At 34.4% G+C, this 23,916-nt stretch overlaps 3 protein-coding genes across 8 annotated transcripts; all 3 read left to right on the top strand.

Moving 5' to 3' along the window:
* Positions 1–8,230: 8,230 nt before the first annotated feature.
* LOC107895018 (bifunctional 3-dehydroquinate dehydratase/shikimate dehydrogenase, chloroplastic) lies at positions 8,231–12,465 on the top strand. The gene is made up of 9 exons (XM_016820203.2): positions 8,231–8,531; positions 9,800–9,905; positions 9,995–10,213; positions 10,303–10,643; positions 10,842–10,905; positions 11,154–11,262; positions 11,351–11,467; positions 11,562–11,876; positions 12,269–12,465. The coding sequence occupies exons 1-9, from the start codon at positions 8,317–8,319 to the stop codon at positions 12,310–12,312; spliced, it is 1,530 nt and encodes a 509-aa protein (XP_016675692.2). The 5' UTR covers positions 8,231–8,316; the 3' UTR covers positions 12,313–12,465.
* Positions 12,466–12,515: 50 nt separating this feature from the next.
* On the top strand, positions 12,516–14,729 carry LOC107895019 (50S ribosomal protein L18). Of its 2 annotated transcripts, XM_016820204.2 has the most exons (3): positions 12,516–12,722; positions 12,913–13,043; positions 14,185–14,729. In XM_016820204.2, exons 2-3 carry the CDS (start codon positions 12,930–12,932, stop codon positions 14,635–14,637), a joined length of 567 nt encoding a protein of 188 aa, XP_016675693.2. In that variant the 5' UTR covers positions 12,516–12,722; positions 12,913–12,929; the 3' UTR covers positions 14,638–14,729. The 2 variants fall into 2 exon arrangements, with proteins under 2 accessions (XP_016675693.2, XP_040964784.1); XM_041108850.1 differs by having other exon boundaries at positions 12,602–13,043.
* A 294-nt stretch (positions 14,730–15,023) lies between these two features.
* LOC107895015 (uncharacterized) lies at positions 15,024–19,450 on the top strand. 5 transcript variants are annotated; one of them, XM_041108847.1, is made up of 4 exons: positions 15,070–15,226; positions 17,125–17,975; positions 18,062–18,178; positions 18,268–19,450. In XM_041108847.1, exons 2-4 carry the CDS (start codon positions 17,163–17,165, stop codon positions 19,129–19,131), a joined length of 1,794 nt encoding a protein of 597 aa, XP_040964781.1. In that variant the 5' UTR covers positions 15,070–15,226; positions 17,125–17,162; the 3' UTR covers positions 19,132–19,450. The 5 variants fall into 5 exon arrangements, with proteins under 5 accessions (XP_040964782.1, XP_040964781.1, XP_016675684.1 ...); XM_041108849.1 differs by having other exon boundaries at positions 15,080–15,971; XM_041108848.1 differs by having other exon boundaries at positions 15,024–17,975.
* Positions 19,451–23,916: the final 4,466 nt, after the last annotated feature.

The following is a 23,916-nucleotide window of genomic DNA, read 5'->3' as shown; positions in this document are numbered from 1 at the left end:
GTTCGAAAACCAAAATTTTGAGCAAAAGGTTAATCCTTTTACTCTTAATAAAACACATTTTTTGAAACTAAGAAAATTAAATTACTATTTTTTTTATTTAAATTGAATTTAAATTTGATACTCAATAAAAAATAAATAGACAAAACGACCAACTCCAAATTGACATTCTTTCTTAAGAATGCAATATACTTTACCATTGAACTCATTATTTGTTAATGATTTGCCCACTAACATTTTAGTTATTTCTTTTCTTTTTATAAAAACCTTATCTACTACTTCCCACTCTTAAGACTATGTTTTTAATGATCAAATCTAGTATCTAAAATAAAAAGAGTTAAGAAAATAAAAATACATAGGAAGAAAAGAAGGATATATTATCCCTATGAACCTATTGGATCACTTGTATTTAAAATGCCAACAATTCAAAATGCCACATTCTACTAAGTGAGCGTATGCCACTTTTCAGAAAATTACAGTTTAGCTGCCAGAATTAGATAAGTGTGGAAAAACCACCAAAACAAACATGTGGCGTCAACCACCAGATAAGACATATTATCATACTACCAACACTTCCTCCATAAGCATAATCCCACCCCGATACACATGCAAAACTAAACAAATATCGAATGTGTGTATGATATACATGCTATACTTATAAGATTTTAGATCACATTGGAATAAAACACATCATGGTATTACATAACATACATATCATGTGTTCATAAGTCACATTTAACAGAAATAGAGCATCAAATATCATGATTTATAGTGTTATTTATACCATACGGGCTCTATGGAAAGGCTAATTTCGATTCGCACATCAAATACGGCCCTAGGGTCCCTCATGGCCCAATTGACCCAGATCGTGTGGCATCGACAGTCCACTTTTCAGCTTCGTGCCATTTGTTATTTTTCGGGTTTTTCATTACACACCTAGGTATTTTCTGATGTGAAAGCAACAATGCAAATTTTGGTACTTAAAAACATCATTCACCTAACAAATTAGCCAACGAAAAAGAATCGATTAAAAGAATATGTTCATCGATTTTCCTAAAATACCAATCAAATTAAATACGATCAATCCAAACAACCACAACACCCCTAAATTGGCATTAAAACACTTACCCATGAACTAAAACAACACCCTCACAAGCCTTAATTCGCCGGAGGATTAATCATCTCGCGATCTCTACCTAGAAAACCTACACAATTATACATACGAAACACAACTCCACAAAAATATCCAATTAACAAAAGATAACAAAAATCCCTAAAAGCGTACAAGATTATACAATACTTACGCAAGAACAGAGATGTAAACAACATAATCACAACATCCACCACCGAATTTTGAATGGCATAATTAATAACGATCTAGAACGAAAAGGAGATTGAGAAAAGGAAAAAGAAGAAGAAAAGAAAAAGTTTTAGAACTTTTACTGGAACTAACGTGAAAAAACAAGAAAGAGAGAGTGTGGGAGAAGTAGGGAAATGTGAAATAGGTGGGAGAAAATTTAAGCGAAAATAAAATTTAAGCCAGATGACCAAAGGTAGGGATTGAGTCAAAATTAACAAAATTCCAAGGGAAGAGTTTGAACCCAAAACCTCCAACACACAACTCACAACACTTAACCACTAAATTAAAACAAATTACTTAAAAAATCCAACAATTCAAAAACTTAAGATTTTAGGGCTTACACTATATGCATAATTTTCCATTTTCGGGGTAGGGCTCTTGCTTGCCCCCGCCTTTACCTTCAACTAAAAAAAAAAACTCATATTAACTTGTATAGAAAATTTTGCTTGCAAGTCTACACTAAAACTACCAACTTGAGATCTGAAATACAAATTAACGCATTTCAAAGTGCATTACGAAACTAAGAGACAATTTTTTTATCTATAAAAAGACAGTTCAACCAAAAAATGTCTAGATTCCATAAAAAAATGCATCGCAAGTTGACTAATGTTCCAAACTTGGAGTCAAATGAATTTACCCATCCTCGATTGAAATTTATTTTTTATACAGTATTAGAGGTAGTGGATGGAGGTAACACATTTCAAACTTGTGCCAAATGCGTGTCTGACAAAAACTTTAACTACCGTTCCATTTAAGTAAGATCGATTGAAATATATTAATATCTACTTGATCGTGTATTTTTTTAAAGTATATTAATCTATACTATTTATTAAGCCTCTGATGGAGTTGGTGTCACCTTCAACTGTGTCACCAACTTGGTCAAAAAATTATGAAAATGCCCTTTCGTAATTAAAAAAGATAAATTATTTGAGGGCATTTTAGTCTTTTCATTTTACCAAAAACCAAAATGCATATAATAAGATTTAAACGCACACCAATTAGATTACAAAAACCTTAAATTTACGACTCAATCAAAATTTCATTTTAATATATTTTATACGTTTTTGTTTTAATATACACAATTTATTATTTACATATAATTAATTTATTGTTTATATCGTATTACTTTTAAATAAACATTTATATTTTAAATCGGTGGGTTTCATATGTATAAATAGAATTAATAGTTATATTAATGGATTTTTAATTGGTGTGTTATTTAATAACACGCCAATCAATGTAACAATTGTTTGCAACCTGGATGAAGAACACAATAAATGTTTGCAACTCGGGTGAAGCATCCTACCAAACCTCATCTATAATTTTTATCATCTACTATTTTTTTTGTTACTTTAATATTACCTATAAGAAATTCCAATTTTGCTATGCGAGTAAAATTAATTCAACATATAATTCAAAGCTTTAATTCACGCTTTGTTATTTGAACTATCCCTTTCTTTTAAGTTTTAGTTCAAACTATTAACAATACACATCCACCCAATGAAAATAAGTTATGTGGTTTTCGTTTACACATGCCATTTGAGCATTATCTTAAAAATTTTAAATTTTAATATATAAAAATTTAAAAAATATATAAAAATAAAAATTAAATTCTTGAATTTTTTATAATATATATAAATTACATAAAATATAAATAATTGAAAAAAAAGAAAAACAATAAACAAAAAATTTAAAAGATACATAAAAAAGTATAAAAATTATTGTTAATTGAGTCTTAGCTCAATTGGCATTGGCATTATTACTTTTGCAAGAGGATGTGAGTTTGAGCTCATGCACTAAAACACTTTATCCTTCTATTTAAGAGTTGAGAGAAAAAATATATAAAAAAACATTTATAAGTTATAAAATTTCTAAAATATATGTAACAATTCTAAATACATTAAAATATACAAAAGAAGAAGAAGAATAAATTTAGTCAAACTTCTAGGAAACTAAAAAAATGGTCAAAAAATTATATATTTTAGCCAATACGTTCTTCCTTTTCTTGCATGCCTTTCTTCGCTCATGTTTCGATATTTTGGTGTCCTAGGCATAAAAGAACAATACCAATTCATCTCGAACTTGGCGGTTAAACTCTACTGCGGTGATGATACTGTAGGAGAAGTCCTACAGAAAAATAGTTCAACACCAGGATGATAAAAAGCTGAACACTTCTCATTGGTTGAATGTGTTATTTATTTTTTTTACACCATTAACTTTTTAGACTAAAGCATATAATTTTTTTGGGATAGTTCAAATACCAAAGTGAAAAAAAGTATAATTCAAGGTTAAATAATGAATTAAACCAAAAGATCAAATTTGAATTTATGAAGGGTTCTTGGGATTTTTCATTTTATAGATTTATTGATACGAAGAATCGACGTGGAAGAAATGACAAGGCGGTAGAGAAAATAGGTCGATTCACTCTAGAGGAGTGAAAAGCCATTTGGTAATTGTGATGGGTGGTAGGTAAGTTGAATGTTTGGAAGGAATGAGAAATAGGAACTGGAAAGAGAAGAGAGAAGTAGAGTAGCAAGATTGTGTGTCCTTATAGGTGAAAAAGGGTTTGTTGATGTAAATAGGTGGATGATCGTGTTTTAGGGGGTTCATATACAATTTGTTAAAGAGCTCAAACATTGAAATTCATGGTTATTTGCAAGATGTGGGATTCTTACATGCGTTATGCTCGGGGGCTGCAAATTGGTCCTTACACTTATTAGCGTGTTGGTGGAAAGATGGAGACCCGAGACACACACATTCCATCTTCTATGCAGTGAGTGTACAATCACACTTGAGGACGTAGCTTTGCAACTCGGTTTACTAGTGGATGGACCAGTCGTTACAGGGTCAGTGGTCGTTCCTAGTAAAGAGGACCTTTGCGAGGCATTTTTGGGGAAGGTGCTAAGGAAGTTTCAAGGTGGCCAGATAAATATGAAATGGTTGGAAGATAATTTCAAAGACCTTCCTCCGGATGCGACTGACGTCGTCAAAGAACAATTCGCCTGAGCATTCATCTTAAGGTTAATCAGGGGCATTCTAATGCCCAATAAATCTCAAAATTTGGTACATATAAGGTGGCTACTACACCTTGTCAACTTCAAAGAATACGAACAACTAAGTTGGGGATCATCCATGTTGTCCATGTTGTATAGGGAGTTGTGTCAGACGATAGAACCAAATAAAATGTGAATCGGTGGTTGCCTTCTCCTGTGCTGTTATGGGCTTGGTGGCAGCTACCATTTTTATTTCCCCAAGTAAACATCCCTTATACATCCCATAGGTGACAAGGTAAAATTTATTTGCTAATAATATATAGTTGTCATAGTAATTTTTTTATTTATTATATGTTTAAATTAACATATTGTTTGAGTAGGTGGAACTATGGGCTGAGTTATGTGAGACTGCCAGAACAGCTCAAAGATATTCGGCTGCTATTAGATCAACGCTCAGAAGTCGAGGTTAATTATTGACTTTTTCAAACCTGTAATAATTATGCAAAGATTTAGAATTTAAAATTTTGTAGATAACAAAATTTATAATTGTGCACTACAGTTTGAATGAATGTCATACATCGATATGAATATCATAGAATGCGTCTCGCCCGAATTTTTGGTCATTCGGAGCATGTGGGACGCAAATGCGCCATCGATAGTTTACGCGACGGTGGAGATGCACGAATCAGATCGAGTGATGCGACAGTTTGGGTAGACGCGAAAAATTCTATCGTCACCGCAAGACATCGAAGCACTGTACAAGCTTGATTTGAGAGGGAAAATTGACAAAAATTGGAAAGATTTCCTCAAAGATTATATTGACATTTGGGATCGTAGGATGAATTTCTTACCATTTATCAACCATTTTTCACATCAGACACGTGGAGTGCATGCCTTTGGTTTAGGGTCACCGACAAGCCATATCTACTGTCGGTGGAGGCAATGAGTAGGCAAATTTGTCTGAAGAGGCCACGACAACTACCTTAACATCGTAGGTCCAGAACAAGTGTCGTAACGGGTTCGTCATTGGCTTGAACCCAACAAAGGCCACCGATGTCTACATTACACCCCAATCAATTCCCTCAATATATTATTGTTCCTTTCATTAACCCCATGTTTTTTTCACAAGCACCATATTATACACCACCGCAACATCTTGCATCTATACCTGCTTTAGGTATGTATTTTGTGGCACCTCCATCCCCTGCATAGTATGCCCTGGTGCCGACACAAATGCTGACACCTGTACCGACACCAATGTCATCATCAATGCCAATATTAATGCCCATATCAATGCCGATGTATCCGGGTTTTTGCGACATCGTACAGTTATTCGTCGGTGCTGTCACAAACACCCACCGCGTCGTTGTCTTATCAAGGTTGCTCATTGTTGCGACCACCTTCTCATAGAATGAAGGACACAAGGTGGGAGACTAGGATGACACCACACTCAACCACGGAAGAAGGAGATGGAGACAAAGATGACGACGAAGGTCGAGATAAAGATGAATGCGAGGGTTGAGATGAAGATGAGTACGAGGATCGAGGTGAAGACGAAGAAGATGAGGGTGATGATCACAACCAAGAGGAAGAGTCGACACCCTAAATTGTACGTAGAAATCTTACCCGTAACTGTTAACCACCACTTTGTGGCACACATTCGAACCAATGACATCGATGATATATTTTTCATTTACTTTTTATGATGTAAATATAATGATATTTATAAAAAAATGATCAGTTTTTTTTATTTCTATTGTAACTCATAATTATCTTTGTTAAATTCTAATGTAAATTGTACGAAATTTTCTATATATAATATTTGATATGAAGTATGTAACGGCCCGAAAGTCAGTGGTGTCGAAAAACGTTATTTCAAGACCTCGTTTTCGTAAACTAGAGCCATAAATATTTTTATTCTATATTTACGGAGTTATATAGTAGACAAATTGAACTTTGGATAGGTAATTTTATCGAATTAGTAGTTAATTAAGGTATAAAGACTAAATAGTAAAAATGGTAATTTCAATTGCTAGAGAAATTTTAATTGGTACTTGAAGTAGGGCTTAAAGTGACAATTTTTCCACTATATGAATGTCAGTAGATGGTGGAAAATACAAACGAAATACAAAAATGAAAAGAATGAACAAATTTTGTACAAAAAAAAGAAGCACTATAATCAATTTCTGTACAAAAAAATATGTTAGCAACATGGAGACCTTAATGCATCCCTCAATACGGAACATGTTGCCTTCAAATGCCCTGGGTTTCTACAGTAGTTGCATAACCTTTGTTGCTTGTGCCACTCCCGAACATCCATATTGGTGCGTATCTAAGTAGAATTCAGATGACTTTTTGGGATGCGACGCAAGTTCATATTTGGGGTCAACTCGAATAGCTCATACTTAAAGTGCGATGATATGATCGCCTCTAGCTTGAGCTCATCTTTCACATCAAACAACTCATACTTAAAGGGGTCCATCAATGCCAGATATTTACATTGCAAGCTCGAAATTCTTCCTCGGCTTGAACCCCCAGCTTTTCTTTTGATTACAGTCTGTCGCTAATGCAATTGAATGATACGGTTGAAAGCCAATTACACAGATTAGGCTCATGCAAATACAACCCTGACGTTTGTATTGCAAATTTGATTGTCGTAATAAATTACAGATTTCACTCACCGACTCATTTCAATTTAAAACGAATTAGATATTTAGAACAAAAAATATTCAAATGGTTATCCAAAGAAATACAGATGATACTTGTAGTGAAACTCTTCAAAAAAGAACGAATTTGTTGCGTGTCTAAGTATTGAATACTTCGGTAGTTTAATAGCAAAAAAGAATGAGGAAAGAGGGAAGGCGTGCTTCAAAACGTGTTTCAGTAGACGCGTTTTCATTGAATAATAATAATGAAAGGTTCCTTTGTGCTTGAAAACGCGTTTCAGCAGAATCAATTTCAGCATATGCGTGCTTCAAAGAGTCTTCAGTGTGTTTCAAAATGTGCTTGAAAATGTACCTGGATTCCCGGGGGCAAGGCACTTTTGTCAGAGTTTAAGTGGTTGTGGAGAGAAAGCTCGCCTAACTGGACGTGCTTTCTGTCCACCACCACTCAAACCTTGACAAAAGTGCCCTGATCCTAGGAATCTCAGATCTTCTCTTTTAGATATTCGTGGACCCAGGAGGACTCTCAGGCGGGTAGTGACTGTGACGTTGGAGTAAATGTGATGCTCCTTTCGGGGCGATAATGGTTGCCATTATTAAACAACCCATTAATAACTACAACCGTTGTCACACCGACCCGAGTTTGACCTCTACTTCGACGGAACATCCGCTTTCCGCTTGAGAGCCCTCTTGTGTCCACGTCGGTGTCAGCCTTCGGATAAGAATGAAAAGTTAAAGATACCGTTTGCGTGGAAATAGATAAAAAAAATGTTGATTACACCGGAATGCCCTTCATTTTTCTCTATGATTATGGCCACAATCTTATGTATGGTATATATAAGGCATCATTTGTGGGTGTCTAAAAAGCTTAAACTTGTGATCGCATAATGACCGTTAACTGACCCCCTGTTATACTCGAACCCGTGACCGCATCATGATCGCCGATTGGGACCTCCACTTAGACTTCAACCCGTGACTATATCAAACATTGTCACCCCAAAACTTGACTTCCATAGGATGAATTTCTAAGGTAATGATCCTATCCCGGTATGACATATGAAATGTATGTGTTCTGAGACACGTTATCGCATTCCCAATCCCTCAAATAAAAAAAAAAGGCCTATTTGACCAATTAAAAAAAAAGGGACATATTTGAATAATTTTGCCTGTTTAGCAGGATAGGTTTAGCTAATTTGACTATAAAAATGGCATGAAGAAATTAAGTTGGGGGGTTCATACAAAGACGTTGTAACTAGCATTCTTGGAAAAGTTCTCTTCAACCAAAGTTTGAGGTTGGTTAGAAATGGGTAGCACTGGGATTTTGAAAAACCCAACAATGATATGTGCTCCATTAATGGGTGAAACGGTGGAGCAAATGGTAAAAGAGATGAAGCAGGCCAAAGCTGAAGGTTCGCACCTCCTCGAGATTAGGTTGGATCATATCACCAACTTTCACCCTCACCACCACCTTCCTGCAATCCTCGATAACAAGCCTTTGCCACTCATCATCCTTTACAGGTACCCATTTCACCACCTTCTTTTTTTGGCGTTGAGTTTGTTTAATGAATTTGCTTTTATCTTGTTTGAAAAGTTTTACAAAGACACTGAGATTGCAGTATGTTATTCGGATTTCTATTTATTTAGGAAATTCTACCAATAATCATATCTAAATTCATTCAAATATGGGTAAGATAAAAATATGCAACTCTAATACTTTGAGGATAACATCGAAGACCCGTGGGATGAAAAAAGACCTTCCTTTACCAGTCAAGATTTGTATTTCATAGATTCATTTCTGGATGATAGTGTCTTCAAGTACAGTTATCAAAGGCACGGGGGCAATAGTTGGCGGGCCTTGGCCCTCAAAGTTGGTAAATTTATGGTTTAGCCCTTTAAAAATTATAGCATTTTAAGTTAATATAATGACAAAATTTACATTTTGGCCCTTAAAAAATTTATAATTTAATTCTGACCTTCTAAAATAGAAAATTTTTATTTTAACCCTTCTAAAGTTTATGAAGTTTTATATTAATACATTGATAATTTTTTATTTTAGCTCTTCCAAAAAATTATAACTTAATTTTGGTTAAAAAAAAAATTTAGCTTCACTACTGGAAAAGATATTTAGGTCCCGGCCCACTCCCATTGTTATAACACATTTTTCCTTTTAAAGATGTAAATTATTAGGTAAAATTATCATAGAAATTTCTCTACTAAGAGTTAGATTGCATTTTATTCCTCTACTAAAAAAATATGTAAATTAATTGTTGTACATTAGATCAAAGAGCAAATTGGTCATTTCTATTAAAAATTTCATCCTTGCTAAAAACTGGCATGGTGACAAAATAACTAAGCAATAACACGTGGCCTGCGAGGTTTACATCATGCTGATGTACAAGGCCAGTGGACCAATTTTTAACAGTAGAAATGGATGAAATTTTTGATAGAATGATCTGTTTACTATTTAATCTAACGTACAAGGACTGGTTTGCTTATTTTTTTAGTAGAGATGACAAAATGCAATCCGACTCCTAATACCAAATTATTATTAGTCAGATTTGGAGTGAGTATTTAATTTTATAAGATATTTAGAGAATTATATTTTTATACTAACGTTTGAATATGTGAGGGACTCACAGAAAAAAGGATTTTTGAGGTGGGATTACAATATATGTTGAAGTTGTAGTATAAGAATAGTCTTTTTCAATAGGCTAAGATATTTATGTTCCACTCATATTTTCTATAAGTAGGTGCATATAAATTCTAAGAATAGGCCTTTGTTTCAGGCCTAAATGGGACGGTGGTCTGTATGAAGGAGATGAGCACTCCCGACTACAAGCACTTCGTTTAGCTGCAGAATTGGGAGCTGATTATATAGATTTTGAACTCAAGGTACCCTTTTACTATTGCTTAGGCTGCTATCTGTGCTATCCAAACTCGGAACGAGACTTACATCACATGCATATTATGTTCTTGTCCAGGTTGCTTCTCATCTTATCAGGGAACTGAAAATCAACTACCAAAGTGCTAGCAAATTTATTGTTTCATGTCATATTACCGGTACAACCCCTTCAGACGAAGAGTTGGCCAATCTTGCTGCCACCATGAGAGCTACTGGAGCCGATATCCTCAAGGTGGTTGTGAATGTAACGGATATTACCGAGATAGCAAGGATTTTTCATTTGCTTTCTCACTGCCAGGTAAGAAACTTCAACTCTATTGCAAATACGTTCGGAGAAGTATCGGTTGTGTCTGAGATATAACATTATTAGATTCTATTTATTTGCAGATGCCAGTAATTGCATACTCTGTAGGGGAAAGGGGTCTCATAAGCCAGCTATTGTGCCCTAAATTTGGTGGCTTCTTAGCCTATGGATCCATCGAGGGACACTCGATTCCTGGCATGCCTTCTTTGTACAGTGTTAAGCACACTTATAAACATGACCTTATGAATTCAGAAACTAAAGTTTTTGGACTTGTTTCGAAACCTGTTAGCCATAGCAAAGGCCCTATACTGCATAATCCTACCCTCAGACATGAGAACTTCAATGGGGTTTATGTCCCGTTATTCGTTGATAATCTCAAGGAGTTTTTTAGCACCTATTCTGGTTCTGATTTCCCGGGTTTTAGGTATGTTGGTTCGACAACTTCATTCTCATAGGTGATCAGTTTTTATCTTTTTGTAGATTAGGCATTCAAACACATTTTAGCCAGTGATTTTGTTTATTGAACTAAACCAGAACTGGCCTTGACAGATGTAGTTGAAAGCCATTTTCCATTATTCTCCAAAATGTAACTTCGAATTTTCCTCATTTAAACGAATTGCAGTGTCGGGATTCCGTACAAGGAAGCTGTAGTTGAGTTCTGTGATGAAGTTCATCCACTTGCAGAGGTTGACAATCATATTACAACTTATAATTTCCCATTTATTTGTACAAGTTTCTTGTTTTTCTTCTATATTAAACACTATATATTGACATGTGTACTTGTTTCGTATACAACGATTCTAGAACTTTTCTTTTATGCACGATCCTTTGATGTTTCTGTTTCCTAATTAATATATAAAGATGGCAGCATTTACTTACAGTTTCATTCATATGCTTGAGAATGTAACAAAGTATTCTTTACATGCATCATCAGTCTATAGGTGCTGTTAATACTATTATAAGGAGACCTTGTGATGGGAAGCTGATTGGTTATAATACAGATTGTGAAGCTGCTATAATTTCGATCGAGGATGCTCTAAAAGGTACCTTACATTGATTGCAGATGTTTATTGTGTTGATTAGTGACTTGACCATTCCGGTACTTCTTTACTTGTAAACTATCATCTTTAGGTACTTTGATATCCGGGAAACTCTTCGTGCTAGTTGGTGCTGGAGGTGCGGGAAGAGCATTGGCATTTGGTGCTAAAAGCCGAGGAGCTCGGATACTCATTTTCGACATTGATTTTGGTATGTCATACGCAACTCCTAAACAGGCAATGCTCCCTGTATGCTGATATGATTTTCAATTATGATCTGAACCCTTTTTTTCTTGTGGAAAAAGAAAGAGCAAAATCTCTTGCTTCTGCTGTCTTGGGTGAAGCTCGAACATTCGAACAAGTCATTAATTTCCAACCGGAGAAAGGAGCGATCCTTGCGAATGCAACACCGCTCGGAATGCATCCATATACCGATCAGCGCATTCCAGTTGACCAGGAAACTTTGGGGGATTATGAGTTGGTGTTTGATGCTGTTTATACACCTAGAAAAACAAGATTGTTGAAAGAAGCGGAGGCTGCTGGGGCAATAACTGTGAGTGGAGTTGAAATGTTCCTAAGGCAAGCTGTTTCTCAGTTCAATCTGTTCACTGGTCAACAAGGTATCCCCTCAATCTCTTACCTGTTTAATCATCTTAAACTATATGGAACTGGGTTGCTCAGACTGGGTGTGAAAGTTAGATAGGGTATATTTTTTAAACAAGTATGTTCAATTTTTTTAAGGCCTACCATGTATTTGGAGAGTCTTTAGAGGGTCATATCATCATACCACGTTTGAAAATGTGCAAAAACTTTTTAGTTAGACCTTGTGAAAATTAAACAAAATGGACCCTTATTTGTATTCGACAGTAACATAGGTTACTATGTGTACTTTGGGGTGATGATCTGTGTTATTTCTTCCACAAAAGTACATCCTAATACTGGAGAAATATATGTAATTAGTGTGGACTGTGGAGGTTGTTAATATGGTTTTTAATTTGTGTTTGTTTTGCAGCACCTGAAGAGTTGATGCGGGAGATTATTGCGTCCCTGTTCTGATGTAGTGGATTACACTGAAACTTGAATAAAATTAATTTATGGAAAAATTCGAATAATTTCCTGATTTTTAATCATGATTCAATGTATTGGACATGGAACATTGAAGATAAGTATTAAAATATATATATGAAGAGAAAATAATATGGTTTTTTTTTTTTTCATTTGAATTAAAATACTTTGGTAACGGAAATAAAAAGTGCATTCCGAGAATTGAACCCCGGAACTCTCGCACCCTAAACAGATATCTTACCACTAGATCAAATAGCCTAAACTGCCAATTGGCCATCATTTTATTAGTATTTAAATAATATGCATATTCCTTTGTATCGAACCGAAGTTATTTACGGTGGAACTTGGTTCTCCAGCTCTCCTAAGTTTGTTCCCAGTTTTGTATTTGCCATCTATACCAGGTTTACCTCTCTTGCTTCTCTTCGTCTTCATCTCCCTTTCATTTATTCTACCAAAAGCGCCTCTTACTTGTCATTTTTTTCCTCACATATCGTGCAAGACTCATTTTTCTTTCTTTATGCTCTAGTCTTAACAATGCACTTCAACTGTTCGATATAATGCTTCTTTATACAATTTGTTTCTGGTTTTCAGGGGGTGTTGTCTGTAAGATGTTGAAGCAAGCGATATGGAAGGTGTTGAGCAAAAGGGTAGTTTCAGAGTCTGGTGATAAACTTCTTTTGCCTTGCTTGTATTTGCCCACGACTTCTTTTCACGCTGGACAGGTAGGTACTTTTTTTTTTCTTTTACTTTTACTTCAGTTTTTTTTATGGATACCCAATTCGTTTCTCCTTCGATATTTTTCAATTAAAACCAGAACCATTAACCATTGTTTTACAGAGATTGTGTTCATAGTTTGATATTTCAAGAAACAAAACATGAAAAATCTTATTTTGCAACTTGTTTTGGCAAAGTCCTTTATGAGCGTGACGAATAAAAGAATTGAACTGGTGTTGACTGAAATAAGACTAAATGCTCCTCGATAGCAAAGTAGTACCATGAGAAAATGAACCCTGTGGAGAGTGAAATAGAACATGAAGTCATGTGCTTGGAGCCCAGGGCTCTGACCGCGTGCCTGTTGAAGAAATTATGATGCTAGTAATGTTCCAAAAAAGGGTGGACTGGAGAGATTTAAAACTTATTGTAACATCTACCCATACGGCAAACTTAAAGTAAAGTATGGCCTGCATTAGGGGTTTGAAAATGGTGGAGAAGAAAATTTGAAAGATAGAGAGGGAATACATAAGCTCTGTTCGTGCATCTTTGTTTTGTTGACCTGTTGATTCAAAGAAAATCGTGTAAATCTAGTTAGATGATGTATATAAGCTGTTCATTTATTTGATTTGTTAATTGGAAGGAAGTTGTGTAAATCTAGTTGAAAGGTTCAACTTTTCCAGAAAAATACCTGCTTCATTCCTTCTTCCTATTTCTTTTTGCTTAATCTGCATGCATATAACTCTGTTTACATCAAATCTCAACCCCATCATCTGTCCAATTCATATTATCAATCTATGCTTATATGCCTAAGATGCAATGTGCAAAAAATAAAAGCATTGGCTTGTTGAACTAAGGTGCAATATGCATATATGTGTGTGTTTGATAATGAAGTCTAAAGAGTAGTCCAATTTTTCCGCAAAACATGCAAAATTTTCTTTTTCTTTTGTCGGCCAAAATGCATGATTTCCTTATAGTCTCATGTTTATTGTTGAATGCTCAAATATTGAGAAGTGTATAGTTTGATATTATCCCTTTTTTAGTGATATTATCCCTTTATCTGGGTTCGAGGCCCACTGGTGCCGAAGTGTTGCTTCATTAGCTTGTGAAGTTCAGAGTTGCAGACTTTATACAACATTTTCCCTTGTACAGGTTCATTGTTCACCAAGAAGTTTTTTTGGGGTAGAGGATTTTCTTGATGATGATAATAGCAAGCCATACACTTATCAGAAAGGAAAAAAGTCGAAGAATCCGAACAAGCATGTCTCATTTAAACAACGGACCGAAGCCTACATGGAACCATTTACACTCGATGTCTTCATCTCGAAGCGGTTTGTTTCCGCTTCTGTCACACATAGGGTGACATGTAAGCAAGTTGCAGTCGCAGGCACAAACTCGAAAGACATTAAAGCAGTACTGAGATCCAGATCGGACATTCCGGCTTGCTTGGCAATCGGGCGGATATTAGCTGAGAGAGCGAGAGAAGCCGATGTGTATACAGCTTCTTATACTCCCAGGGAGAGGGACAAATTCGAAGGCAAAATCAGAGCTGTGGTTCAATCCCTCATTGATAATGGAATTGATATTAAAGTTTATCTTGATTGAATGATTTGAATTATTGATCTTTACACTCTTTACCCAAACCTTTTGAAAGATATTTGTGTTATTTAATTAAGCTTGTGAATATGCTTGACTGATGTATTTCTCTCTCATTTCTATTTACATTTTGATTTTATACCTCCAAATGAGATGCTTGTAATTGCAAATTGTGTGGGTTTATGCTTGGAAATAAGCTTGAATTCTTAGTGCTTGATTCTAGTAGCTTCTAAGCTTAATTGGTATAAATTAAAATATAAAAATTTATGGTATTTTGAATTTTAATCTTAATATAAAAATATAAAACAGTTTCAAAATAATATTTATTATTTTATAAAATATTTGATATTTGGTTAAGATATATATATTCTCAAAGAAAATAAGAAACACATCTATTGATTAAACTTTGCTTAGTTGAAGTGGATTTTTACTTAGTTAACACAGATTTATATTCCATATTTTTTGTAAGAGCAATACACATAAAGGGTATTCTAGTAAGTCACAAAAGGGTTGTTCGATATCTTCAATAGGGTACGCTTCCTAGAAGTTTCCCCAATTCACAACCCTAACATGTTTCTCTAATCAGACTTCAATCCAGGTCTTTTTTTTTCTTTTTTTCCTTTTGCGGAATGTAATTTTATTTTCTCTCTTCTGTTTGGTTGTGGAGAAAAAAAAAGGGCATGTGACGGACTTTTTAGAAATCTTTTGTTCTCTGGTTTTCTTTCCTTATTTTCAAAAAAAAAAAAGTTGTTGATTTTGATTGGTTGCTATTGTTTATTCCCCTCCGAAAATTTATCAGTCTCTAAACGATTATTGATGATCTAATTTGATATCTGTGCAACGAGATGAAACGTATTAACAGTGAGCTTTACCTTTTGGGGGTACTGAGGAAGCCGTTTAGAATGAAACGAGTTATTTGGATTTGAAATTGAAGAATTTGTAGTAGATTTGTGTGGATAATGTGATGTTTGGTGAGAGAGAAAGCTAGCATTAGGTTCCTTTTAAGCTCCAAGTAGGAGAAAAGAAGGGAAAATTTTCTTCTCTTTGACAATGTTCTCTTCATCCTGTTCCATTTCCAACTTATAACTTTACATATTTATATTGCATTTCTTTGGTATTGACGATGAGGGTGTTCTTAATTTCTCGGGGCATTGAAGAAGACATTTAGAATGAAAAATGAGTTATTTAGAATTGAAATTGAGAATGTTTATTAGATTTGAGGAAAATGGTGGAAGGGAAGAAAGAGGTTAAAGGAGATGGTTCTATGCCGTTTGTTACTTTTATGTCCCTGGATAATGTGATGTCTTGTGAGAGAGAAAGTTAAGAAACTTCAGTTTTCTGCAGTTAAGTTTCTTCTAAGTACTAAGTAGGAGAAAAGAAGGAAAAAAAAATCTCATTTTTGTGTTCATCCTGTTCCAAGTCCAACTTATAGCTTTAAATATTTTATTGCTTTGCTTTGGTATTGACAATTAGGAAGTTCTTAATTTTTGAAGCAAACATTTAGAATAAAAATGAGTTATTTAGAACTGAAATTGAGAAGTTTTGTAGATTTCTGAAAATTGGTGGAAGGGAAGAAAAGATTTAAATGAGATATGTTATTCTATACTGTTGTTACTATCTTTTATATCCCCGGTTAATGTAGTATTTGGTGAGAAAGAAAATGGAGAAACTTCAATTTTCCGCTGTTAAGTTCCTTCTTAGTTCTAAGTAGGAGAAAAGAAGGGACTTTCTATGTTTTCATGTCAACTTTTCACAGTTGTATTGTTTGCTGTGGTTTTGACCTTAGCAAGTTTTTATCTTTGATTGGTGCAAATGCATGGATGATTGAGAGGAAGTTATAGCAAACAATGTTTGACTCGATATGGGTTTTACTGGTGAATATACCAGAGGTGTTTGGGACTTTCTATGTTTTCATGTCTGCTTTTGAGCCAGTTTTATAAATCAAGCACCATCACTAGGTGGGACCACTACTTCTCTTGCTCAAATGTTCCTAAGTATAAGAAAACTGGGAGAAGTCTCTCATTTTCAGTGATATTTTTCTTCATCCTGTTCCAATCCTAGTTAAAACTTTACATATCTTATTGCTTTGCTTATAGACCTTAGGAAGTTCTTAATTTTGATTGGTACAAGGGCATGACAAGAAGACATTATAGCAAATTGATATATTTTTTAATTTCAATATGGATTTTTTCCAGTAAATACACTAGTATTTGGGGGCAGACTATATTTCTGTGTCTACTTTAGAAATCAGGCTCTACTGCTAAGAGAGACCATGAAGTTTCTTGCACAAATGTTTCTAGTTTCTGTAACCGTATTCATCCAATATTTATGTTAAAATATGCAATTTACATATACGGTAAAGTGGATACGGCTTTTAATAAATAAAAACCAGTTTATTCCATATGTTCTTTTTTCTCAAGAAGTTTATTTCCTGTGCTTGACTGGCTCTAGACATTCCCAAACTGCTCTTATCTGCTTGATTGTTAATTTGACCAGGAAAACAATTGGCTTCTATCACTCTGTGGGTGTTGACCATGGAGCAAGAAAATAACAAAAATGAAGGTGACAGTGCTGGAGTAGGTTTGGCACTATCACAAGCATCTGAAAAGAGAAGCTCAAATTTATCAAAGGCCAAATCTGACATTGCAAAGTCGATGGCCAGGAATTTCTTGAAGACAAGAAAAGCCACTCATACTTCTGAGGATCGGAGGAGAAATCGAAAGAAGAAAAATAAGAGTTTATCAGAAGGTAGTAAAGCAACTGAAAGTGATGCTAAGAAGCAAAATTCAAGGGAAGAAAACCCACAAAAGGATGCTACCACCAGTATGGTGCATGTAGAGAATAGCCGGCAGATCGAAAAGAATGAAGAAAATACATATGGGTCAGGTGGCAAGGAAAAGAGTAGTAAGTTAAGTCAAAGTTCCAGAAAGCGAAGAAGGGGAGGGGGGCCTGGTCTTTTGAATAAGAACTGGAAGAATGAAGAGAAGCTGAGAGGTAACAAAAGGAGAAAATGGAATGAGCAGATGGAAAAGCGCAGGATTTCAGAGAATAATAACAAGAATAAAGAAAAAAATGATGGTAAGGGAAAGAAACAAGAAAATAAGATGAAAGAAAGGATTGATGGTCTAATATTTCCGTGCAATGCAAAGACCAAGCCCGATTGTTTCCGGTACCGTGTAATGGGGGTATCAAATGGTAAAAAAGATCTTGTGTTGGGTATCAGACGAGGGCTTAAGCTTTTTCTATATGATTATGACCTCAAACTTATGTATGGGGTTTATAAAGCATCCGCTTTTGGTGGCATGAAACTTGAGCCCGAGGCTTTTGGTGGGGCTTTCCCTGCTCAGGTACCATTTCAGTATAGCCATCTTCCTCTAGTTACAACTCTTCCTCTTCACCCAAGAGATTTATGTACCAATGACATCTTTTTCAGGTGCGGTTCAGCGTCCATGCTGATTGTTTTCCTCTGGCAGAAAGCATATTCAAGAAGCCAATCAAGGAAAATTATAATAAAAATAACAAATTCAAAACTGAACTTACTGCTAGACAAGTGAGGAGTAGTATTCTTACCTGGCAGTTTGGTGTTGCTAGTTTCCTTTCATATTTTGGCTTTAACGACATCTGAATTTTTCCTTTCAGGTTTGGAAACTCACTAAATTGTTCCAACCTGTTGCAGTTCATTCAACTGCACTGCCTGTCCACTCTCCTCCATCAAGGGCAGCAGCTCGAATCCGTGAACACCCAAATAGGGAAGCTCATGATAGACTAAGGGAAGCAAGGCCCCCTTCAGACAGAGAAGCATCTGCTAGAGATCCTTATGCCAATATCAGTGCCAGAAGTTATTGTGTTTTATCTCATGAAAGGGATCGACAAATTACGTATGGAGAGTTAGCATCTGCTCGGAGGGAGGACATTCATCGTGATTTATACCTTAATGAGAATGATTATGGGGCTTATGGTTTTCAGGGAGAGAGAAGAAACTCGAGATTTCAGCCTCATATGGCTCCTAGATTAGGATCTTACCATAGAGATTATAATGAGCAGCCTTTATGTCAACCAGAGATGGCATACAGGGAATCTGTGCCAATTCAGAGAAATATAATTCCCTCTGATCCTCTTTACTTGCCTCAGAGAGAGTATCGGTCTTATGATTTGGGAGCTACACAAGCAATGCAATCAACCCTTACTGCAGCAACTGCAAATACATCTGTGGCTGCTGCTTCTACCTTGGATTCCTATGCTACAGATCCATACTATAGTCAATACTATGGTGGTTCAATAGACTCATACCTGCCACGTTCAGGTGGAGAGACACACCTAATAGAGAGTGATCATTTGAGGAGAGAAAACAACCAAGTGGATAGATTGTATTTAACATATGCTTCCGATGCTTTAGCCGATTACAACCAGATGCAACGACATCATGATGTTAAGCCTGTGCCTGCGTCTACATCAGTTTCATACCGCTACTCTTTTACAGGTGCATCTTTTTCATATCTGTGAGAGCCGGAGTTTGAGTATCTGCGCCCCTTATCCCTAACTTGGAGACGGTCATGAATTTCAGTTCATGACTTATTTTAGCCTGTTATTTGCATGCAACCTGTTGAATTTAAACAGGCAGCTGTGATAAATAGTTTATCATGAATGTTTAGCAGAGAGCATTTTGCAAACCTATTGTTCCGAGGACTGTCTGTCTGCTCAGCTATTTGCTAATACATTCTTTTAGCCAAAGTTGTATTTTGGTATGCTGGATGGGTTAAGATTCGCAACCTATGTTATTTCCAACTTTTCAAAATGTTAACATAATAATTCGAGTTGTTTTTTTTTGGGCTAGGAAAATTTATTGCTATATTAAGTTAAATCTCTATTTCAATTTAAAAGCTCAATCCCAATTCAATTGGATTATAAAATTAAGGAGCTTGCATACATGAGAATCTTTAAAAGTAAAGTGATTGGGAAAAGTTTGGTGTTTAGTATTGTTGTTAAAAAGTGTTTTGGAGAAATAAAATGTGTATTTTAGACATAGTTTTATAAAATAACAAATATGCATTTAAATATTGTTTAAATTAGTTAATATTATGATTTTTATTAAGGATATAAAACATAATTTATTATAAATTGTTATTAATATTTTAATATATAAAATATAAATTTTAAATATTTTTTAAACAATTAATATTAATTATTTATAAAATTTAATTCTATGTAAATTATATTTTAAATATTAAAATATAATCAATAAAAAATTAAATATATAATATTATATATTTAAAATAAATTTCAATAGGAAAGTAATTACATACCCGATATAAATATTACATACAGTACTTTATTAGGGTTAAAATTGTGTTTTTGTTCTTAAAGCGTATTTGCCAAAAGTAGAAGCTTGAAAAAATTGTTTTTGCTTTTGGGTTCAAAAACACTTTTAAAAAATATTTCTAACTCTAAAAGTTGTTTGTTTAGTATTGTTTATGTTTTAAACGCTTTTGACACCAAAAATACTTTTGACACTAAAAATACTTTTGAGAATCAATGCTAAACTAAACCTTAATATCTGAGATGATTGATTTTATTACAATACAACGGTCCAAACCTAAAAAAAGGCATGAGTGAGTCTTCATGTTTTATTTGCTCCCTGAGTTTTAAGGAAGATCACTCCTTTAATAAAAATAATGTTCAAAGGATTTTTAATTGTATGCTACCCATCGAGATTATGAGTGGATACAAACTTACAACACCTAATATCAAAACAATTAGGTGAAACTCTTTCAATTTTTATATTAAGTAGATTGGTTTCTTGAAGTAATTTAATCTCCGTCAATTTCGGAAGCGAGTAACTATGAATGTTTAATCATTGTGTTAATGTCTTCCATCAATTGTACATAAATTTGATTGGTATAATAATAAATTTAACCCTCAATTTTTATATATTCTACGTAAATATTACGAGCTAAATTTGTTAAATCATTATCTAATTGATAGAATTTGTAAATGTTGTGAACTAAATTTATTAGGTTTTCAAATTTAGGATCTTTCGTTACACCAATTTCTTGGGAAACAAAATCATAGACACAACTTTAGAGCCAGATCGACTACTCCAAGTGCACTTGTCCATAAATCGATTATTGATACAAATAACATAAAGAAAGGTAACCAACATTTAGTGGAAAAAGCTAATCTCAAAGATTTGGGGTCACCATTGAATAACTTTCTTTGGATTTGAAATTGCATAAATATGACAATTATATTAATCTAAACAAGTAAAACTTAATCATTTGATCTTTTACCAAATCTCTCTCTCTCTTTAGCTTTTTTTCTTTTCTCTCTTTACCTTTTATGGCTTTTCTTTGGTCAGCAGTGAAATAATCATCGTTAGGAGGTGGGCTGTCTTGTTTTGTTGGGAATGGTCTCTGGGCGATCTCTTTGGATCTACCCTATTTCCAATGAGCTTTTTGGGTTTTTTTTGTTGGTGAGGCCCTATTCTTCTTCGCTTGATAGTGTCATGGCTCTTTGTCAATCTCACTGAACGAAACTTTTGGGAGGCTAGGAGTCTACGCACAAGACCTTGTTCTAGGGGCTAAAGGCGAAGGAGCAACCTTGACTTCCTTCTCTATTGAAGTTTTAATCGGCACCACGATAGATGTAGTGTTTTTTGTAGGCCTTTTTATAACACAACTTTCGTTGGAGATAAGCGTGCTGATGGCTTTGTACGACAGAACCTTCATACTTCCTATTCGCTTCTCCTTTTTGTCTCCTCTTATGACGGTGGAAACAACAGTTGGCTACTACCTGGGTTTGTTAGGGATTTGGGGGTTAGGCTCTTGAGATTTTGAATTGAATGCGTTCTGTTTTTAAAGCTCTTAGGCAAATTTTTTTGTATGATTTCTCTTTACCCTTTTTGGATAAAGTACACCAATAACCACTCAACTTTAATTTCAATAACAAAATAATCACTCAACTTTCAACCCAATCACTCAACTTTCAACCTAGTCATTCAACTTTCAAAAAATAACAAATCAGTCACTAACGTTATCGAAAAGTGACAAATCAATCACTCATTAACATTTTCAGCTACAGGCCAACGGGATAGGTGACATGGCCGGTTAACTAAGTGACGTGGCTAGTTAACTTGCCACGTTGGGCGAGGAGCTGAAGGGTTTAAGGTTTGGATGGGTTTAGGGAAAAGAAAAGAAAAGATGGATTGAGATTAAGGGGAAAAAAGGAAAGGATCGATTGAGATTAAGGAGAAGAAAAGAAAATCGGTTGGGATTAACATTTTAGGGTTTAGTGTTAGACAATTAAATGATTGAAATTTTTAGGGTAAGGGTTTATAAATTTATAACTAATATTCTATTATAAATTTATAAAATTTTCGTTTCATAAACGAAGAGAAATTTAATTACCATATGCATTGTTGCAATGGGGAAATTAACTCAAATCGATGGGGCTGCACAAAAGTTTTATGATTTGTTGGAGTTATCAACTTTGAACGATTTGATCAATTTTAGGATTGCTATCGAGGAAGAGGGTCACGACATTGATGAGCCAAGCTTGTGGTATGAAAGAAGGATAGGCACGAAGAAGATGGGGTTCGAGGAACGAACGCCTTTTCTGATTGCTTCAATTTTTGGTTGCAATGATGTGGTGAATTATATCATCAAAAGCGACCAAGTCGGTGTCAATAGGGTTTGTAGTTTCGATGGAGCAGGGCTTTTTATTGTGCTACTGCCAGTGGTTTTTTCGATTCACCTAAAATTGTCAAAATCTTGCTCAATGCTTGTGCTGATATTAATTTCGTTGATGCTAACGGAAATCGAACTGGTGATTTGATTGCTTCAACTAGTTGCAACTCAGATTGCAGCTCCATTCCTTCTCTTCTTCTTCTTTTTCTCTTACTTTTCTTCTACTGCCTAGCTAGGGTTCTTAAATAGGGTTGTTTAACTGAAAACAGACCCTCTAACATGGCCGGTTAAATGATATCAAGGACTCCAACGTGGCCGGTTAAATGACAGGTCACTTTTCCATTACGTTTGTAACGAAAAATTATTACTAGGACTGATTTGTTATTTTTTGAAAGTGTTGGGAAATGTATCCATATTGTAGTAAACATGTAATTATTTTCTATGTATTTGAATGATAAATAAACAAATAAAATTTAATTTCACATTTCACTATTATATCTTTTGTTTTTCTGTCTTTCATGTTCTACAGCCTAGCAAAATTGTGTGTAATAACATGTTTTCAATGGTGTCAAAAACAATGGTTTTAGAACCACAAATCCGATGAGTAAGATCATAATAGGTAGTATTTAAATTATATGAGTCAACTATAATTTATATAAAATTTTGATTTGATGAAATTTTAGTAAATTGAAAAATGACTAGCATAAATGGTTGTCCCAAAAGTTAAGTGGTTTCAAAAAAATGAGGTATCAGGGCCTTATTTTTGTAAAAAAAAACTTCTAACTATTTTTATTAAATATGTATGGAGTTACTAAATAGGTATGTGAATGTTCGGTTAGGAAATTTTATGGTTTAAATAGTTAATTTAGTAAAAAGGACTAAATTGTAACAATTTAAAAAGTAAGTTTCTACTAATTAAAGGTGTCATATGCTTAAGGGAAATTTAGTATGTGGACTTAAATGGTAAATATACTATTTTTTTTTATAGTGGATGGTTTTAGGTGATTAAATGTATCAGCTAAGTACATGAATGTTTAGCTAAAAATTAGCTCCCAACAATCATGCACAATTCGGGTGCATGCTCCATATTTAATGAGCTATAATGAATCAGCTAGATTCATGTATGTTCAGCTGAATAGATGAATTTTAGCTTCTCATTTCTAGCAACCTGTAAGAAACAATTAAACTCACACACGGTTAAAGCTTCAATAGGACAAATTAAACACAAATAAATATGTATTTGACTAGGACCAAATTAAGTAAGCTGATTAGCTATTCATGCATTAAATCAGTCCTAAAATGAGTCACATTATAATTCTAAAATAAACATGCTTTGGATGTCATCCTAGCTAGTACACACTTAATTAAATAAAACAAACATTCAAAACAGGTAATTAAGACTGTAGAAGACTAAACTAAATTAATTTAGCTAAAATAATTAAAAACATCTAAATTTAGCTAGCTGATTTTGAATTAGCAAATTGTAGATGTTCTTTGTGGAATCATCTAACACTTGATTAGCAAGCTCTTTTGCAGCATTATCCCACACTCGATCCACTAGAGTCGAGATTGACTTTTTAAACCATTTAGCTCGAGCTCAAGTGAT

The sequence above is a fragment of the Gossypium hirsutum genome, chromosome D13 (assembly GCF_007990345.1).
Source record: "Gossypium hirsutum isolate 1008001.06 chromosome D13, Gossypium_hirsutum_v2.1, whole genome shotgun sequence".
NCBI lineage: Eukaryota > Viridiplantae > Streptophyta > Magnoliopsida > Malvales > Malvaceae > Gossypium > Gossypium hirsutum.
Note: the sequence above shows the minus strand (reverse complement) of the source record. Positions and strands in the feature narration are given on the sequence as shown.